The sequence below is a fragment of the Triturus cristatus genome, chromosome 3_2 (assembly GCF_964204655.1).
Source record: "Triturus cristatus chromosome 3_2, aTriCri1.1, whole genome shotgun sequence".
Classification (NCBI taxonomy): Eukaryota; Metazoa; Chordata; class Amphibia; order Caudata; family Salamandridae; genus Triturus; species Triturus cristatus.
Window position 1 is genome coordinate 1,212,798,435 of NC_140584.1, and position 21,291 is coordinate 1,212,819,725.

At 51.0% G+C, this 21,291-nt stretch overlaps 2 protein-coding genes across 4 annotated transcripts in view; both read right to left on the bottom strand.

The window, feature by feature from the left end:
• The window catches only part of LOC146859471 (uncharacterized), a 90,080-nt gene extending 77,102 nt beyond the window's left edge, over window positions 1–12,978 (bottom strand). The window contains exons 1-3 of one of the 3 annotated variants that reach the window (XM_085650200.1): window positions 12,817–12,978; window positions 5,202–5,328; window positions 2,737–2,847 (exon numbers count right to left, since the gene is read on the bottom strand). In XM_085650200.1, coding sequence (XP_085506326.1) covers window positions 2,737–2,847; window positions 5,202–5,328; window positions 12,817–12,840 — 262 coding nt within the window. In that variant the 5' untranslated portion in view covers window positions 12,841–12,978. The remainder of the gene's footprint in view (window positions 1–2,736; window positions 2,848–5,201; window positions 5,329–12,816) is intronic. The other 2 variants (XM_085650202.1, XM_085650201.1) reach the window with 2 other exon arrangements.
• Window positions 12,979–16,000: 3,022 nt separating this feature from the next.
• Window positions 16,001–18,195, bottom strand: LOC146859472 (uncharacterized). The gene is made up of 2 exons (XM_085647169.1): window positions 16,962–18,195; window positions 16,001–16,017 (listed from the first exon to the last, which is right to left on the bottom strand). The coding sequence occupies exons 1-2, from the start codon at window positions 18,193–18,195 to the stop codon at window positions 16,001–16,003; spliced, it is 1,251 nt and encodes a 416-aa protein (XP_085503295.1).
• Between the last annotated feature and the right edge of the window lie 3,096 nt (window positions 18,196–21,291).

Sequence of the window (21,291 nt, forward strand, 5' to 3'; positions counted from 1 at the left end):
ACTATCCACTTATTTCAAAGAAAAAAATAGAAAAAAATAACGTAACATAACATATGGTGATAACTGTTGATTGATCAGTTTTTTCAATTATTTTGCTGAAAATGGAGGAAAAGATTTGAGGTGGAGTAATTCGATTGGCTAAGTGGATTTGCAGACGGTTTCTTTAGCAGTGGTTCACACTGTCATGCTTCTGACGTCGTAAAGAAAAAATGTGCGCCCAGTAGCTAACCACAGATAAGCTTCTGTATAGGAGAAAAGCTCACACAAGGAGATGGACGGAGCGCTGAAACTTTTCAGACACTCACCCCCAGTCACAGATCTGGGTTGAATCCACCTTGTTCTTTCGCTCACTTTGCCACCTCAGTTCAGACCCAGCTATATGCAAATCAGTCTTGATCCTTTGCCTCATGGGAACTCTCCAGCCCGAATTGCCAAGCCTGGTCATGCCTGAACTGGAAACAAGCACCCTGGGAACTGTTTCGGGGTAACACCCCTCATCAGCCAGGCTAGCTTGAATCCAGTGGCAAAGTGAGCAAGTGACCCACGTCTGGGCATACCCTGCCAACTTAGGGCAAACAAAGCAAACACAAGGAGATGATGGACGGAGTGCTCAAACTTTTCAGACACTCACCCCCAGGCACAGATCTGGGCGCAGGGTCAAGACTGATTTGCATATGGCGGGGTTCAAACTGGAATGGCATGGGGAGCAAAAAAACGATGGATTTAGGCCCACATCTCTATACTGGGGTGAATGTATGACATTGTTCTGCATTCTGTCCGTCAATTGTTCTTTTTAAAAAGCTCTACAAAGCCAAATGATCATCATTTTATAAAAAAAAGAAAAAATACATCAAGGAAGAGAATTTGCCTTTGCGACAGACACATTTGCAAAGGGTGTTAAAGGTTTTAGAGAGGCCCAATAAAACAGGGCTGCCAGGTCCCTCCTTCTCCTAACACTAGAACAGCACATCTAAAGTTCGAAGAGCTGTTTTTTTGCTGCACTTCCTTAACAAGGTCTTGTGCTTATCTACCAGCAGATTTGACACTCTGACGGTTGCCTCATGGTACGCAATAAGCGTTGCTAACATCGGATGGAAAAGCCTTAGGCTCTGCTGTATTGGGGGTGCCCTCAAAGTGTGTTCATCTTTACAGTCGAGGGTGGCTACGCCCTCATATAAGGCATGGAGGAGGCTGAGAGCATTTGATAATAGGTCATGGGCACAGGTCTTGTTACCTGAATCAGGAAGCCCACTGGCCCTCTTCTGCATTATCTGGGCTGTCCCCATATTTGGGGTCCTTAATTTTGCCATGAAGTGTGGGCCGGATACTTTACGTGCAGCACACTGCACAGGTACTGAGTGACTCTTAAAATATAGGCAACTAGACTGCTGTCTGACTGAGGGCACAAGGTTAGTTCTTGCAAATGATTGTGGTTTGCTTCAGCTTGATTTTTGTCCTTCCATTTGGCTTCGACAACTTGAATAGAGCTTTCTTTTGGGTCCTGTCAGGTGGCCGAATGTCTACGAGCCCTCATTTCCCTCTCTGAGCAGCTATTCCCATATAACACGAGATGGCAAGTTACTGCCTTTCTTAAGAGCACTGCAGTAGCAAAACACCATGTGAATACATGGGGGGGGTGGGGGGGGGGGGGGGTACTCTGGATATGAGCTCTGGATATGAGCTTCCCTGGGGTGGAAGGCATTGAGGAGCAGAGCCCTGACAAGAAACGCAAAGTGAAAGGTCCTGTTGACTAGAGTCTGCATGGTGGCCCCCACGAGGGAGTAAGCCACCGAGGAGCCATGTGGATGTTAAAGCAGGGCCGTGGGCTCGGGCGGTCCACCATGTTTGTATCTGAGCTAACCTCTGGAGAATGTTATGTTCTGGCAACTGTTTGCAAGCCAAGGTAGTGTGATGACATGTCTGAGGGTGTGGGTGAAAAATGCCTTCTGTGGACCCATGAATTGGGACTGCTCTTGCCAGGCACAGATGGTGCAGGGGAAGGACTGACACCACAGATTCTCTAGGCGGCACTTCTAGCATACACGTGTGCAGTGCCCCTGCCACCATACAGCTGCAGGATACAACGGACTACTCAGCACATCTGGTCCCTGCTATCCTCCATCAAACAACGAGGGCTAATCCTACTTGTCAACCACCTGAACTTCCATTAGCCCACCAAACACCACCGCTCCGCATACCTTTCACTAACCCTCACCCCCTGCATTCAACATAGCAGTTGCAAAGGTTGCTCCTTCTCCTGCCTATCAGCAAAGACATGGAACAAACTACCCTTTCATCCACGCACCCCCCATCTCTTCCAAAGTTTTGAAGGTCCCTGAAGACCTGGCTAATCAACTGAACCCTGACAGCGCCTGGATACCCTCATGGGCGACAAGTAGCGCTCCACAAATCCACCAATTGATAGACTCTACCATACTGGTCCATACTTATGTTCTCAGGTGTGGAACGCGGAATCAGTATTTCTGGAATGGTGCAGAGTCGATGCAGGATAGCCAAGAGGAAGAAAAACCCTCCTTTGGGAGTCAGCTCCCAATTCACAACACACAATTATTAATCGCCTGAGGTGGATAATTCCAAACATTGAATGTCAGAGTGAATAAATCAGAGTGGGAACAATAAATGCTATAATGTCCAGTGATAAATACATTGTTTACAATGATCTTCTGCTCTCTGCCCCAATAGGAGCCCCCACAACTAAAGTTCTTCTGTACTCACCTGTGGAATGATTATCCACGGGCATTCCCTCGGACTCTCGAGTGGCCCGAGGGCTCAGATCTTCCTTTTCATTAGCTCTTAATGAAAAGACAGTAGTCGCAATCAGAGGACCTAGTATTCAAAGTTTTTAAAAAGTTGTTACTATGCAGTAAGTGTTGCGATTATTCAGTGTGAATGCAGTATAATTAAGAATATGCAGGGGAATCATAGGCATTATTAATCTAAATTCAGAGGTTATCAACCAATGCCAGTTCTACACCCTAAAGGCATATTAGGAATTCTCTTGTCATTTACTGACTTACACTCATTCCAACTATCATCGAAATCCCGATTTGGGTGTAAAGCGGGATTCCCAAGATTTGGGGAAATTTCCAAACTCCAATTATTTCCCGACATCACTTTCACAAAGTTAAACACTGTGCAAATCTTGAGGGTAAAAACCACACATTCTGAATTTGGGCACTTGAAATGCGTAACAACCTGCAGTCTTATCAGGTTAGCCTTCGCCATCCCAAATAAATCAGAAAAGTAGACACCCAGTAACTACTGCGCTTGGTTGTGTTGGTATCTACCAGGTACATGGTCACTACCCGGAATAGAATGGTTGTTTTAACGTGCCCACTTAAACGCGATTTCTTATGAATAAGTCCTTGTGCTTGACCTACACGGCCCTCATCCTTCATGTGGAGAAGCTAACAAAAGCAAATAATGGGCATAACAACAGAAAGGGGGGGGGATGAAGCCGTTACTCAGCATTTTATTTATAATTTTGCCCACTCAGCCAAGAGAGTTCTGACCCTATTTGGAGCCCGGTAGAAAAGTGAACATTACTGCATCGATGCAGATCTGTTACAGCTCTGATGCGATTGTATTTTTGTACTGTTTGAGGTCAAAGTCATATTTCTGTGGTTCATCCCTGTTGACTAAAGCCAGCATGGTGGCCCACGAGGTAGTAACCACTGAGGAGCCATGAGGATTTTGAGGCAAGCCCGTAAGCACAGCGTGTCCACCATACTTGTATATGAACTGGATGGACTCAATCTTATAAATCAGCCTCGCCAGGCCCATCACCACAGAGTAAAGGTCTTTTTATTTGACGTGGCCTTCAGAACTGCCATCCAAGCACAGACGCTAGCCTACATCGATGGAGGTAATACTCAGCTGGTGAGCTCAGCAGAACTCCAGCCAAGTGTCCTGTACACAGCAGCCTCTCTCATGAAAGTTTCACAGAATCACACCAACTTTTAGAGAATCCCACATCACATTCAGGATCTGGTGCAACACTAGCAAGGCATCCAACAATCTCTAATTCCCAAGATTAAGAGATCTGTAGGCATACGCAAAGCATGCAGTAGCAGCATCAACATACTTAAACAGGAGGACACGCATGAAATATCATGTAACAACTTACCCTTGCTATGCGTTATGAGGCTAGAAGTCTATCTGCGTCCACATCCCAGCTCCTCTCTTGTTACAAAGCACTGCATGGTGGACCCGAGCAGGGAAAATACACAATGGCCCTGGAACCTCTTCACCCTCCTCCCCCGTCCCTGCTAAAAGTGCAACTATGGTTAAGTAGATGGACTTTCGTCAAAACTATCTAAAGGAACTGTTTTTTCAGAAATATATTTGTCTAGACACAAGGATAACGAGTTTAAAATATACTTTAGTCTAGTTCCCTAATCCGGCAGATCTCTGCCTGGGGCCAGTCTACCTTTCGCGTTTATTCTGAAGATGCATGCATGGAAATCAATGAATTATAAACCCTCATGGGTAACCATTTAGAAGGTTGTATACACCAAAGCAAAAATAAAACTAGGACAAATAAAACGTATTTCTATGCTTCAAAATTATTCTAATGTTTGTGACTCAGACCTACAAGTATTAGTTCAGATCCTATAGATTTTGTGGGGAAGCCCCTTAGACGTATTGACATTTGTTGCAATGCATAAGAAGTTGCAAATGTTACTGTGTCATTATGGGAAGGTAGCTCAGTGGGTTAATGCACTAGACTTCCGCCTCCAGTTCAGATGGCCCCACACACACAAAAGTTTAAATGACAGCTGGTTGACTCTGCCTTTCATCCCTTGTGGTTGATTAAATAAATACCATTCCATTACGGTAGGTGTCACATATGGCAAATACCATGGTGGTGTTCAAGTGCCTATAAGAACGTGCAATTGCCAATCTAAATATTCAGCATCACAGTTGGCGTGTATGTCACAGCTTCACGGGTCCCCACATAAATGATGTTAAAATACCCAGCTTCAGATTGGAATCATGGTCGGGGTATAGAATTAGACATTTTTTCTCAATTTGAGTATTTTTTAGAGCTGGGAACGAAGCATTAAAATCACACATTATACCCATTTACGTGAGTAAAGTAACTGGTGACTGTGTATTGCGTCTATAATCAAGCACAAGGTTTGCAAACATTTTACCAAGTTTAAAGCTGTTTACATTACCCAGGGAGACCAAGGCCTGGTGGATCTCCTTCATCACGTTCTTGTAAAGGTCCTTCTGCCAACCGTGCAAGAGCTTCCACTCCTCCCCGGAGAAATACGCAGAGACATCAAGCATTGTAACCGGGACCTGCAAGAGAACGATATACATGACATGGTCAGGAGTGTTCATTCGCAGAGAGACGACACTTATATTTATTGAGATTTAGGAATGGCTTCTCACTTTTGTAGTAACCACTAATCCATCTTCCTTGTGTGTGGAAGTATGTTCATCTGTTGACATGTGTGCCTTCATGCAAAGCAAAAGGGACTGGTAAACCATTATCCCCGTCCTTCCCTGATACAGTGAATGAAGAACCAGGTGCCCCGTGCACTTTCAACAACATTGAGGTGATTCGAAGAACTCTGTAGATACATTCCCTGAAACACCCTCCTGGCCGCGGCTGCACTTACAGCCTCAAACCCTCCTGGCAAGAACCTGTGTCCTAGCCCCAAACTGCGCCTGACCCTGGAGAGCTCTCCTGGCGGCGGCTTCACCTACAGCCTCAACCCCTCCTGGCAAGAACCTGTGTCCTAGCCCCAAACTGCGCCTGACCCTGAAACACTCTCCTGGCCGCGGCTGCACCTACAGCCTCAAACCCTCCTGGCAAGAACCTGTGTCCTAGCCTCAAACTGCACCTGACCCTGAAGAGCTCTCCTGGCCGCGGCTTCACCTACAGCCTCAACCCCTCCTGGCAAGAACCTGTGTCCTAGCCCCAAACTGCACCTGACCCTGAAACGCTCTCCTGGCCGCGGCTGCACCTACAGCCTCAACCCCTCCTGGCAAGAACCCGAGTTCTAGCCCCAAACTGCACCGGACCCTGAAACGCTCTCCTAGCCGCGGCAGCACCTACAGCCTCTAAGCCTCCTGGCAAGAACGTGTGTCCTAGCCCCAAACTGCACCTGACCCTGAAACGCTCTTCTGGCCGCTGCGGCACCTACAGCCTCAACCCTCCTAACAAGAACCTGTGTCCTAGCCCCAAACTGCACCGGACCCTGAAATGCTCTCCTAGCCGCGGCAGCACCTACAGCCTCTAAGCCTCCTGGCAAGAACGTGTGTCCTAGCCCCAAACTGCACCTGACCCTGAAACGCTCTTCTGGCCGCTGCGGCACCTACAGCCTCAACCCTCCTAACAAGAACCTGTGTCCTAGCCCCAAACTGCACCTGACCCTGAAATGCTCTCCTGGCCGCGGCTGCACCTACAGCCTCAACCCCTTCCTGGCAAGAACCTGTGTCCTAGCCCTAAACTGCACCTGACCCTGAAACGCTCTCCTGGCCGCGCCTGCACCTACAGCCTCAACCCCTTCCTGGCAAGAACCTTTGTCCTAGCCCTAAACTGCACCTGACCCTGAAACGCTCTCCTGGCCGCGGCTGCACCTACAGCCTCAAACCCTCCTGGCAAGAACCTGTGTCCTAGCCCCAAACTTCACCTGACTCTGAAACGCTCTCCTGGCCGCGGCTACACCTACAGCCACAACCCCTCCTGGCAAGAACCAGTGTCCTAGCCCCAAACTGCACCGGACCCTGAAACGCTCTCCTGGCCGCGGCTGCACCTACAGCCTCAGCCCCTCCTGGCAAGAACCTGTGTCCTAGCCCCAAACTGCACCTGACCCTGAAACGCTCCCCTGGCACTGATTCTGAGTAGCTGGCGGCAGACGTGGGCTCCGCTCAATTGAATGGAGCCGACGTCTGCTGCCTTATTGGCCCTTATCAAGGAGGCCCATACAGTCACATTAGTTTGTGCACTTGCAACTCCACTGCGCCACGACTCCAGCTTCTGGAGCAAGCCCGCACTGTGCTTACAGGAAACACCAGGGGGAACTCAGGACCTTCGCCCCCAAGATCGTACTTCATGTTATGCCCTGAAGAAGTTCATTGTATATGAACAAAACGCGTTGGCTGGTAACTTTAACTGTTTGGATGCTTATGAAAATAAAGGATTTACCAAGACAAAAAAACAAGATTATATGACTTATTGAGAAACAAACTTTGCTTCAGAGTAGTGCACCACTCCACCTTTTGGAGTGTTTAATAAGTCAATTTACATTAAAAATGAATAAAATCTGTTGCTCACACCATTATTATAGCTTTGGGTGGCCTGGAATAGTTTGAATTGTCACACTTGTAGGCAGGGCAGGCGCTAGGCGTGGGCAGCTGCCCAGGGCCTTGTACTCAGGCCACCAGCATGGGGCCCCACACCAGTGCAACACACCACCAAACCTCTTGTGCCCCTGCGGATCCCATCGAAGAAAGGTGTCTGTTTGCAATTGGGCTTAAAGGAGGGGGGCTCCTAGGGGAGGGAGACACTTCATCTTGTGCCAGTTGCAAGGAGACGCATTTTGTCCTGCAATTAGGCTTCCTGCCCAGCTGCCCATTGACAGACACTGCGGGAGGCCCATTGTCAGCACTTTACCGTCTGCACAGTTCTAACTCTCAGCACCCAAGCTATTCTCACACCTTCAGCCCGGTAAGAGCTGTGCAAGAGGTGCTTGTAGGTGGCAGAGAGGGGAGCTGTGGCCCAGGAGGAGTATTTATTATTTTATTTGTTTCAGACTTTTATATAGCACTCGCCAGACCCGAAGGTATCGGAGCGCTTTACAACACTTAGTAGAGGAGAACACATATTATAGCAGTATTAAACAGACAGGTATTATAGCGGTGGTCACACGAAAAGCCTCAAGGTGCAGAGGGAGACTTTGCACGTTGTATGATGCTGGAGACCGGGAAGTTGCAATAGTCTCGTAATAGAGAGCACAGAATTTCAAGCTTCGTATCCTTCCGAACGGGGGGGATAGTGGGAAGGAGTCGGGCTAGGCATGAGGTAGAGGACTTAGTTTCAAAGTGTCATTGTGCCAAAGTGTGTACACTCATGAGTTTTAATGGCATTCTATCCATTTGGGAGAGTGCGCTTGAAGAAGAGGTCTTTGAGCTACCTTTTGAACTTTGGAAAGGAAGGGATGGTCCTGATATGAACTGGGATGGAGTGCCAGATTTTGGGCGCATTTCCAGAGAAGGATCATGCTGCGTTTTTTTGTTTACGGAATTTCGGCGGTATGACGAGTAGAATATTTGAACTCCTGAGGTTCCTTGTCTGACCGGCCTTTGTGAGTTTGGAGGCCATTTATGCGGGTTTCCCAGTGTGAACGGCTTTGGGTGTGAGGCAGGCAGTTCTGAAATTGGCACGAATTTCAACTGGGAGCCATTTCAACTCTCTGAGTGCGGGCGAGATGTGGTCATATTTTTTTACTACGGTGACCATTCTTGCAGCTGCATTCAGGGTTGATCGGAGGGGAGCTAGGTGTGATTTTACTGTGCCTGTGAGGGTTGCATTTCCATAATCCAATATGGAAAGTACCAAGGATTGTGTCGCTTGTTTGAGGTCGTTGTTCGGGATGAAGGGTATTATCTTGCTTAGTAGTTTCAGGTTGAGGGAGGCACTCTTTGCTGTGTTCTTGATGTGTTTAACCATGCTTAGTTTGGGGTCCAAAGTGATTCACAGCGATTTGACGAAGTTGGCCAGGTAGAGATTTTCGCTGAGAGCCTCAATTGCTTTTAGCTTTTAGCTGTGACTTGGGGGTTTTCCGTTTTGTTAGAAATGAGGAGGATTTCCGTTTTGTCGATTCAATTTCAAGTGGTTTGATGAGAGCCAGTGTTGGACTTCTCTGAGAGTGTCCTTGAGTCTTTGGATGTCTTCAATGGAGGAGGTTTCGAGATAGATCTGGGTGTCGTCCACAGAGAGATGGAAGGGAATGTTGGATCTTTTGAGAATGGTGGTGAGGGGTTCCATGCATATGTTGAATAGTTGCAGGGAGAGGACTGATCCTTGAGGGACGCCTCTGCTGACAGGATGAAGGTCCGACCTGAAGTTGTTGATTTTGATTCTTAGAGAGCGATTTTGGAGAAAGGAGCCGAACCAGTGTAAGACTGCCTCTTCAGCCCCTAACCTTTCTTGGAGTACCTTAATGAGTAGTTGGTGGTCAACCGTATCGGAGATTGCCAATAGGTCCAGGAGGATGAGTAGGGAGCATTGGTCTGAATTGAGGGACTTGTGTAGATCATCCATGATATTAAGGATCGCTGTCTCTGAGCTACACCCTTTTCTGAAGCCCGATTGGTGGGGGTCCAGGAGGTTGATGCTGTCCATGTGTTGTGTCAGTTGGAGGAGAACGCACTTTTCCAATGTTTTGGCCAGGAGAGGAAGATTGGAGACGGGTCTGTAGTTATTCAAATCATTGGTGTCCAAGCCTGGTTTTTTCAGTAATGGCGTGACTTGGCCAACTTTGAGGCAGTCTGGAATGACTCCGGAGCTCAGGGAGCTGTTTATGATACATTTAGGAGTCTGCACAAAGCAGCTTCCGGAGCCCTGAAGGTGTCACTTATGTAAATTAGAGGGGTCTCGCACATCCCCCTTCGCCCGGGGCCCCAAAAATCCTAGAACGGGCCCTGCTTGTAGGAGTGCAATGGTACGTGTGTTGGCTCTATCATTGGCAGCGCTGTCAGGGGAAATGGATGGTGCTGGGTGCAGTGGCCTCCCTAGAGGGGCCGTGGCACTCACTTTTTACTACAAATTAAGCACTGCGGTCTTCAGCATGCAGCATGAAACGTGTAGGCTGAATCTTTTGCAGATTGAAATGTTGAAATAGAGTTGCACCCTCTTCATAGCCATATAGAGAGCACAGATGTCACAGCCGCAGGGTCAGGGGAGGTGGGAGCAGGCCTGTTATGGTTTGCATTGTGGCATGTTAGGGTCTGGGGGCACTCGCTGGAGTTTCATCAGGCTACATAGCAATCAGGAGGATCATGCAGTCAGTACTCACTGATAGGACTGTGGGGCAGGATCCACTTCGGTAGTGCTCTGTCCGGATGTGGGCCCGGGCCCGGATGAGCATTGTCAAACCATCTGTTCATTCTAGGAATAATCGCCTGCTAAGAGCAGAGACTTGAGTGCTGCGTTCTACCAGGGGCGGCTCATGTCGCTATTAGGTGACTCTGCCAGGAGGGAGAATAAAGTCCTGAGGCACCAGAGCTGGGGGGCAGGTCTACTTGAGCAGCACAGAATCAGCAGAAATACCCTACAGTGGACACATCTGCCTGTGTGTGAAATAGGGATTTATCTAAACACATTTTATAGCCCCATCCCAAGCATCTTCAACTGCTCCACTGGTCAAGGTAAACAATTCTCAAGCCCGGCCAGTGACCACCCTCCAGAGCCAGGCCGATGACCACTTCCCCCCACTAGCCAGGCCAATGACCCCCCCCCCCCCCCATGAGCAAGGCTGATGGACACTCCCCATATGAGCCAGGGCGATGATCACTCCTCCCTACCAGCCAGACAGATGACCCCCCACACGAGCCAGACAGATGACCTCCCCCACGAACGAGGCGATGACCACTTCCCCCCCAAGCCAGGCAGATGACCACTCCTCCCCACGAGCCAAACAGATGACCACCACCCCCCCACGAGCCAGGCAGATGACCACCACCCCTCCACGAGCCAGGCAGATGACCACCACCCCCCCACGAGCCAGGCAGATGACCACCACCAACCCCCCACGAGCCAGGCAGATGACCACCACTCCACCCACGAGCCAGGCAGATGACCATCACTCCACCCACGAGCCAGGCAGATGACCATCACTCCACCCACGAGCCAGGCAGATGACCACCACCCCCCCTCATGAGCCAGGCAGATGACCACTCCTCCCCACGAGCCAGGCAGACGACCACCCCCTCCCCACGAGCCAGGCAGACGACCACCCCCTCCCCACGAGCCAGGCAGATGACCACACCCTCCCCACGAGCCAGGCAGATGACCACCCCCTCCCCCACGAGCCAGGCAGATGACCACCCCCTCCCCCACGAGCCAGGCAGATGACCACCCCCTCCCCCACGAGCCAGGCAGATGACCACCCCCTCCCCCACGAGCCAGGCAGATGACCATCCCCTCCCCCCATGAGCCAGGCAGATGACCATCCCCTCCCCCCATGAGCCAGGCAGATGACCATCCCCTCCCCCCCATGAGCCAGGCAGATGACCATCCCCTCCCCCCCATGAGCCAGGCAGATGACCATCCCCTCCCCCCATGAGCCAGGCAGATGACCACCACCCCCCACGAGCTTGGCAGATGACCACCACTGCCCCCCACGAGCCAGGCAGATGACCACCAACCCCCCCCCACGAGCCAGGCAGGTGACCACCCCTCCCAACGAGCCAGGGCGATGACCACTCCCCCCCACTCCCACGAGCCAGGGCGATGACCACTCTCCCCCCCCCACGAGCCAGGCAGGTGACCACCCCTCCCCACGAGCCAGGGCGATGACCACTCCCCCCCACTCCCACGAGCCAGGGCGATGACCACTCCCCCCCCCAAGAGCCAGGCAGATGACCACTCCCCCCAGAGCCTGGCAGATGACCACCACCCCCCCACGAGCCAGGCAGATGACCACCACCAACCCCCCACGAGCCAGGCAGATGACCACCACTCCACCCACGAGCCAGGCAGATGACCATCACTCCACCCACGAGCCAGGCAGATGACCACCACCCCCCCTCATGAGCCAGGCAGATGACCACTCCTCCCCACGAGCCAGGCAGACGACCACCCCCTCCCCACGAGCCAGGCAGACGACCACCCCCTCCCCACGAGCCAGGCAGATGACCACACCCTCCCCACGAGCCAGGCAGATGACCACCCCCTCCCCCACGAGCCAGGCAGATGACCACCCCCTCCCCCACGAGCCAGGCAGATGACCACCCCCTCCCCCACGAGCCAGGCAGATGACCATCCCCTCCCCCCATGAGCCAGGCAGATGACCATCCCCTCCCCCCCATGAGCCAGGCAGATGACCATCCCCTCCCCCCCATGAGCCAGGCAGATGACCATCCCCTCCCCCCCATGAGCCAGGCAGATGACCATCCCCTCCCCCCCATGAGCCAGGCAGATGACCATCCCCTCCCCCCCATGAGCCAGGCAGATGACCACCACCCCCCACGAGCTTGGCAGATGACCACCACTGCCCCCCACGAGCCAGGCAGATGACCACCAACCCCCCCCCACGAGCCAGGCAGGTGACCACCCCTCCCAACGAGCCAGGGCGATGACCACTCCCCCCCACTCCCACGAGCCAGGGCGATGACCACTCTCCCCCCCCACGAGCCAGGCAGGTGACCACCCCTCCCCACGAGCCAGGGCGATGACCACTCCCCCCCACTCCCACGAGCCAGGGCGATGACCACTCCCCCCCCCAAGAGCCAGGCAGATGACCACTCCCCCCAGAGCCTGGCAGTTGACAACTCCCCCCCACGAGCCAGGGCGATGACCCCCTCCCCCCCAAGAGCCAGGGCGATGACCCCCCCCTCCCCTCACGAGCCAGGGCGATGACCCCCCCCACGAGCCAGGGAAAAGACTCCCCCCCCCCCTCCCCCACTAGCCAGGGCGATGATCACTCCCCCCCCATGAGCCAGGCAGAAAACCACTCTCCCCCCCCCCCCCCCCCCATTAGCCAGGCCGATGACCACTCCCACCCCCATGACCCGCCCGTCTGAGCCACCCATGGACACTCCCACCTTCAGACTCACCGTATCTGGGTTCTGCTGGGACATTTCCGTGCTGTGTTTCTTTGCAGCTGAAAGATCGGGGTCCGGGTAAAGCAGGGGAAGGGTGGGCGGTTGAAGGGAAGCCTGACAGGGAGCTCCCGGGAGGGCAGGAAATAGTCCAACGCACGCCACTGCGCATGTGCGGAGTAAGAGATACTATACTACGCATGCGTGGATGGTCGGACGCCATACAACGCGTGCGTGGAAGGTGAGACACCTCACTCCAAGTCATTCGTTCAGTTTTATTATAAAGTATGCTCAGCGTCAGAATGCAGGGGGAAACCTTTTATTCGTACTGCGCATGCCTGAATGGTCAGACACTCTCTTTAGGCGCAAGCGCAGAAGTTAAGTCACGCCCAGTTCAGCTCACTAGGCAATCCGATGCAAAGAGCTGCATGTATTATTGATTTACAACCTTTACTTGATATTTATTTATTTATGCATTTTTATAAAGCACGGACTTTACCCGAAGGTGTCAGAGCGCTGTACAATAGAACCAGTTACGTTACATGAGAGAAATGTTACAAAATAGAACATACAAAAATAGCAGGACACAGAATGAAAAATTGTCTAGCAAGCGCGACAAAGAATTTTCAATTCTATTAAGGACACGGAGGCGAGGATGAAAAATTGTCTAGCAAGCGCGACAAAGAATTTTCAATTCTATTAAGGACACGGAGGCGAGGATTATGCTTCTCTTTGCTTTACTGCAAAAACCCAGCAGCCAATTAAAACAACTTTAAACTTTCTGCATACCCCGGAAGTACAACCCCCTCCATAGTATGCACCAATCACTATCAGTACTTAGTATATAAAGTCTGAACTCGCGACATCACTTCCTCTTTCTTTGCGTGAAACTCGTAAACACAGTCCACAAACTTGATTGTCGAACACCGGACCACCGATTTCCTCATCGACGTGCGTCCAAACTTGAACCCCGAACTTCATCTCCGGAAGATGTTGTCCTCTGTCTTATGTCAACCTGGAAAAATCACCCTGGCAAGCCGTGTCATCTTTGCCGATGCCAAAACTCCAGAACCTCAAGATTGCTTGGTCTGTTCACCTGGAATGGAAACTGACATCGTAACGTCCATACAAAACTGGCGTTGAAGTCAATGTACAGAAATACAGGGTGGGTACAACGTTATAACAATTACACCATAATGTTATCAATCCCGAAGCTTGGGTGGGATAATCCTCGCCTCCGTGTCCTTAATAGAATTGAAAATTCTTTGTCGCGCTTGCTAGACAATTTTTCATTCTATGGCAGTCCACGGAGGCTCTGATTATGCTAGTTTAAAGTTGATTCACCACCACCGAAGCTACATCCACAATAGGTTTATGATAAAACGTTTTGAATGTGGAATCAGCCGACCAGTCCGCCACAGTCATGATGTCTTGCAACCGGGAACCCGCCCCAAAAGACTTAGAGGCCATAGTTCCCCTAACAGAATGAGCTCCAAAAATGGAAACATCCACCCCCACAAGACCCAGTAACCAAGTGACCCATCTGGCCAGGGTTGCAGATGTGACCGGGCGAAAAGGTCGCTGAAGAGCAATTAACAATTGTCCTGAAACATCAGATCTAAACTCCCTAGTACAATCTTCATAAACCTTCAAACACTTGACCACACACAATTTGCTGTGATGAGGAAATGCAGGGTATGTAATACACTGAGAATGCGTCTTAGTACGTCTGGAAATCGTAAAGGAAACTCCCGAAGGAGTAAATACTCTACCTGCCAAATCCAATGCTCGCACATCCGACACTCGTCTACATGAAATTAGACACAGTAGGACTGTCAATTTTGCCGATAATTGTTTCCTAGACAGGGCTTCATTATTCGGCCAATTCCTCAAAAAACGCAAAACCACCGACACATCCCAAAGTGCGGTGTACCTAGGTTGAGGAGGGTTCACTAATCGAATCCCTCGCACCACCTTGCAAACCAAGGGATGTTCCCCCACCGGTCTGCCCTCCAAATGCGGATGGCCCGCTGAAATAGCCGATGTAAAGTTATTCACCGTCCGGTACGCCAAACCGGACTTGGCTAATTCCGACAAGAAATTCACGATTAGATGAATATCGGATCCCACGGGATCACTCTGTCGCTCACCACACCAACTAACCCATCGCTTCCAAGCCGATTCATATCGCTTGTGTGTGGAGGGTGCCCAAGCCTGGGATAAGAAAAAGAGAGTGTCTTGCGAAACTCCCGGCACCTGCCAACGACGCCTGAAAGTCTCCAGGCCATGAGAACCAGCTGGTTCTGCAACACTAACGGGTGGCGCAGCCCCTGAGGATCCGTGAGAATGTCCGGAAACGACCGAAGACGCACTGGAGGCGCACAGGCCAAGGTCAAGGCGGTTGGAAACCATGCTTGCGCTTTCCAACAAGGTGTAACCAGGACTAGTTCTGCTGTCTGTCTGCGAACGTGAGCCAACACTCTCGGAATCATGGCAAATGGTGGAAAGGCATATAGAATGCCCGTCGTCCACGAGTGAAGAAAGGCGTCCGAGCCGACCGCTAGAGGATCCGGCCGCCAACTGTAGAACCGTGGAAGCTGACTGTTTAGTCTGGACGCAAACAGGTCCAGCACACAGGGTCCCCACTTGAGATTCAACGCTTCGAAACTGCTGGGATGCAGCTTCCAGTCGCTGCTGTCCCGCAAATGTCGTGAATTCCAATCGGCAATCACGTTGGACGACCCGGGAATATACTCCGCCGTCACCACCAGACGATGGTCCAGGCAATAATGCCAGAAGTCCTTGGCTATCTCTGCCAAGAGACGAGATCGGGTCCCTCCGAGTCGATTTATGTATCTCACCGTGGACACATTGTCCATGCGTAGAAGAATGCAACAAGACATCTTCTGCGGGGCCAGAGTTCGAATCGCAAACGCTCCCGCCAGAAGTTCCAAGCAGTTGATATGCAATTTTAGCTCCTCCTGAGACCAACGACCCCCTGTCTCCATGGTCCCGCACCGCGCTCCCCAGCCCTAGCGACTCGCATCTGACTCTATCACTACATCCGGACTGGAGGAGAAAATGGCTCTGCCGTTCCAGGCATCCATATGGTCTAACCACCAATTGATCTCCGTACGAGCCTCCGCTGAGAGGGCTATCTGTTGTGCATACGAGAGACCCTTGCGTAAATGCAAAATTTTCAATCTCTGAAGGGCCCTGTAATGCAAGGGGCCCGGGAATATCGCCTGAATGGACGCCGCCAACAGACCTACGAGGCGAGCTAGTGTCCGTAATGATATTGTCGGAGAGGCAAGCGCTCTCCTCAATTCCTTCCTGATAGCCACTCTCTTCCTCAAGGGAAGAAGTAACTGACACGTGAGAGAATTGATCTGAAAACCCAAAAAATCCATCGATTGCGATGGAGTCAGGACCGACTTCTCCAGATTCAAAAGGAAGCCCAGATCTTGTAACAGTTGGAGAGTCCAAGACAGGTGACTCATCAAGAGTTCCCTCGACTGTGCCATAATTAGAATGTCGTCGAGGTAAATTATCAGGCGTACCCCTCGTTCTCTCAACCATTGGACCACCGGTCTCATGAGTTTGGTGAAACACCAAGGGGCGGAAGACAGACCAAAGGGCATCGCGGAAAACTCGAACCACTGGTCGCGCCAGAGAAACTGGAGAAACCTCCTGTGTGGCGGGAAAATAGGAACCGCCAGATAGGCGTCCTTCAGATCTAAGCGAACGAGCCAATCCTGTTCTAGGAGGATGTCCCTCAGTAAATGGATGCCCTCCATCTTGAAATGGCGATACACCACCCAAGCGTTGAACTCTCTGAGATTTAACACTAAACGGAACCCTTTGTCCTTCTTCGGGACCAAGAAAATCGTGCTTACAAAACCCCGAGGATGGGGAATAGACCTCACTATTGCACCCTTTTGGAGTAGTGCTTCCACTTCCCTGTCGATGAAACTCTGTTCTTGTAGGGAAAAATGTAGGGAGCCGGGCACCCGACTCTGAGTCGGAGTGGCGTAGAACTCTATGTGGAAGCCCTGCACTGTTTGTAACACCCAGGGATCGACCGTAATCTCCTGCCACCTGTGAAGGAACAACGCAATACGACCTCCCACTATGCATTCTGTGGTATTCAAAAGCGTTACCTGAATAGGAGTTATCTCCGGAATTTTGCTGTCCTCTATAGGTTCCTCTGTGGCCTCGACCTCGTCCACCCCTATTGCGGGAGGGGTAAAACTGCGACCTCTGACCACCTCTGCCTCTTTGTTCCGCACCTCGGGAGGTCTGGTTATAGCCTCGGCCGGACCCTCGACCTCTAGCGCGTCCGGCCCTATCAAAAACACCAGTGTGGAACACCTTCTTGATGTTAGCCTGCGCCTTGTCTAGAGCTGAGAAAGTGGCCACGTATTTGCCCATCTCTTTGACAAATTTGTCGCCAAACAGCATGCCATTGGCCAAGGAACCCGGTTCGGTCGTGGCCATCTCCGCTAATTGAGAGTCTATTCTCATTAAGAAGGAGCGCCTCCTTTCAGTTGACAGCGCCACATTGGCATTTCCTAAAAAACACAGGGCCCGCTGAGCCCACTCCATAATATCAGAGGTGTCCAACGGAGTGTTCTGGTTCTTGGCGTTGACCGCCGCGTCTAAAATTTTTGTAAGGGGACCTGACACATCCAACAGTTTATCCTGGCACCCCCGCCAGGCTCTATCCAGACCCTTTTTAGGGTCCTTCGCGAATTTTCGCATAAACGTAGCCATGTTTGGATCCAGTTCTGGTGTGTCAGCCACTTTGCCCGTCAGAGAGGGTCTGGGACACTCGGACCTTAAGGTGGCGCGCACCTCTTTTTCAAAACCCTGTCGTAGGTTTGTCCCCACAGAATGGGCCACCTCCGGACACGGTACCCATTCAGTGGACCGAGGATGTATAAGGCTCTGGGGGTCAAATAATAGATTTTTGGGAGCCTGGCTGTCATCAGGTTTATATGCCGTATGTTTTGACTTTTTAGATTTCTTCTTGGGCCTCACCGACTCCACCTCCGAGTCCGAAGTGTCTGCGGTAGACGGAAAGGAGTCGTCTGAGGTACAGGCAGCCATGGAGCCATGGTCTTTCATGACGTTTCTGGCCATGCGTGCCAAGACCTTGGCAGAAGAATGTGAACTCTCTGCGCCACTATGATGAATTTTCATCTTCCTCTTGCCGTAATTATGGAGAGGTTTAGTAAAAGGCTTCAAGGCTTTTATTAAGGCTTTGTTAACAGAACCCTGGACGTGGGTATCCAGGGCTTCAACTAAATTCTCCTCCAATTGCTCAGGTTCCTCATATTCCTCATATTCTTCGCACTCTACCCACTGATTACCCTCTTCGGCGTAGTACGCCATTGCTGTAAGCAGAGAGGTCTGGAGGAGACTCAAGGGGGGGAGCAGCCCAGGGGTCTGACAGAACTTTCCTCACAAAACTACACCAAAAATGAAACTCAAGCCAAAGTTCTGCAAAACTGTTCAAGGTGGAAGGAGAAACCCCTTTTTAACTCCCCTAGAGCAAAGCTCTATTCCGGAAAACGCTCCGGTCAGCGTTCGTTTAACGAGGCCAGAGATGTATGCAGTCAGAATACGAGATGCGCGAAGGGCCGTTAACTCGTAATGGGAGAAAAACGGCTCTCTGCGCACTCGTACAGCGTCCGGGGCAACGACGCGACCGCTCTCCGAGCACGAGCGTGTCGTGTCTGCCTCCTCCTTCTCCACCGCCCCCTAGCGTCGCCCGCGCAACCTAAGTAAACACCCGAGCGCGTGCCGCCTCACGCGTCTTCACCTGACGAACCGCAAACTGAGAAACAACGCGGAAATTCTCCCAATTGATCACAAAGGCACAACAATGCAAATAAAGCATAAATATTCGCAACACAATATCGTTACCAACGATAAAGCGATCGTACATATAAACCTCCCCACAATTTTATCACAAACGATAAAAGTAAATGGAAAGGCACTTATCTGCTGCTGCAGCAGCAAAGAAAGAGAAAGTGATGTCGCGAGTTCAGACTTTATATACTAAGTACTGATAGTGATTGGTGCATACTATGGAGGGGGTTGTACTTCCGGGGTATGCAGAAAGTTTAAAGGTGTTTTAATTGCCTGCTGGGTTTTTGCAGTAAAGCAAAGAGAAGCATAATCAGAGCCTCCGTGGACTGCCATAGAATTATGCTTCTCTTTGCTTTACTGCAAAACACAGCTGTCAAGATTCCGTTCCCCAGATCAACTCTCCTCAGGATTCTGGCGATGCAATAAGGGTTCCACCTCTCGACACCCCCAACTCCTGCACTAATGGCACGGAAGGTTAGGGTGATCAAGCGAGGGAAGGGAAGGAAGGGAACAGCAGGGAGTAGAACCTGTAAAGCAATAAAAACATATACATACAAAGATTAGCAAAACAAAGTCATATAGACTACTCTCGTAAATTCTCACTAATGGCACTACTCGTGCATTTTCTTGCTACAAACAAACTCCCCTCCAGGAAGAAGCCTCCTTTGCCTCCTTAATAAAGTAATCACTCACACCTGTATGTTCTTTCCGATATACATAGACATACAACCACGCACACACCCCTCTTCCTCACACTCATTTATTCATGGCAAGGCTATCATGAAGGGAAAGACCAGAGCCCCTTATTATGTGTGTACTGGTAGAAACAGAGCTGCCTGAAAGAACTTTAGGAAAAAACGGGTTGCTGTGTTCATTGGCCTCACACAGCGTATCATGCAACGGTTCAGAGACACCCTAATTCCTTGAATTATAGATTCCACCCTAAGTCTTTTGAACACGGTTACGTCACCGCGAGCGGAATGCACTTCCCCAATGTACGAAAGAAAGCGTAGCCCACACTCCTCCTGGAGTAATGTCTCGGACCAGGCTTGGAAGTATGTACTGTTCAACTACACCCCATGGGACCAGCGGGCCACCGGGATACTCCAGACATAACAAAGAAAATTACGAGACGCTCCCCGCCTCAAGCAAGGACCACACTTATCTGTTAGGTCCCCTCGGGATTCTCCTGGAACTCTAGAGCCCTGACGTCTTCCGACACAGGAACGGGGTCCAACCCCAGGACGTGCTCCTTAAAAGCGGCAGAGACTGGAACCAGCTTAGTCTCTCTAAGCCACGAAGAAACACCGACGAACTCTCCTCTCCTCCGATCTCCGGAACGAACTCTCACGCCGGAATTACGCACAACGATCCGTGCGAACGTCGCTCCTTATGACAGCGCGACTCCTCCCCTTTTTAGTCCCTGAGCATTCTGGGGCTTGTAGTCCATGCAGGCGCGCGCTACCCGATCCTTACAGTAGGTCCCCCTCCCACGCGCCTCCTAGACCCAGGCTTGTCCGGGTGTCTCCTATGAAAGGCCCGAATACGAGCCGGGGCATGCACGTTGTCGCTGGGTTCCCAGGAATCCTCTTCTGCTGTGTACCCCTTCCAGGAGATTAGGTACCACAACCGACCCCTCCGATACTTGGAGTCCACAATGCGACGCACTTCATACTCCTGTCCCATCTCCTTATCCATCTCTGGTGGCCGCCTCTTCTGTCCACCCACCGCTGGCTTCAAAAGACTACAATGAAAGACCGGGTGGATCCGAAGAGAGCCCGGAAGTCGCAATTTGTACGCCACTGGATTGATCTTCTTTACCACCTGATAAGGGCCAATAAATCTGGGATGGAACACACTACGCAGTTTGAAGCGTATATTCTTGGTGGACAACCACACCTTGTCCCCTTCTCGGTACTGTGGGCCCTCTGCTCGGTGCCTGTCTGCCCATTGCTTGTAAGTCAACTTGGACTTGAGCAGATGATTCCTTACTGCAGCGTGACCCTTACGGAGCGCTTGCATGTGTGCCTGAACCGAGGGTTGAGTGCTCGATACTTGTGGCACAGCTATTGGCAAGATCCTGGCACTGAAACCATAATTGGCCAAAAAAGGAGAAACACCTATGGAACTGTGCGTCGCGTTGTTATAGGCCAATTCGGCCATCCATAACAGGGCAACCCAAGATTCCCTTGCCTCCTCCGCGTAACATCTCAAATATTTCTTCAACGTTTGGTTCAAACGTTCTGTTTGTCCATCCGTCTGCGGATGGAAGCTGGTGGACACTGCAGATTCAATGTGGAGAGCTCGACACCACCCTTTCCAAAAGCTGGCTATGAATTGGGGGCCTCTGTCTGACACTATAACTCTTGGCACTCCATGTAACCGTACCACATGTTGCAACAATAGTTGCCCTGTTTGGCTTGCTGTAGGCAGATTTTTACATGGAATGAAATGTCCCATCTTGGTCAGACTGTCCACCACCACCAGAACCGCTGCATACCCCTGATCCACCGGAAGTCCGGTAACGAAATCCAGACTGATGGTTTGCCACGGTGCCTGAGGTGTGGGCATGGGAACTAACTTGCCCCTGGGTTTAGATGTATCTGATTTACCTCG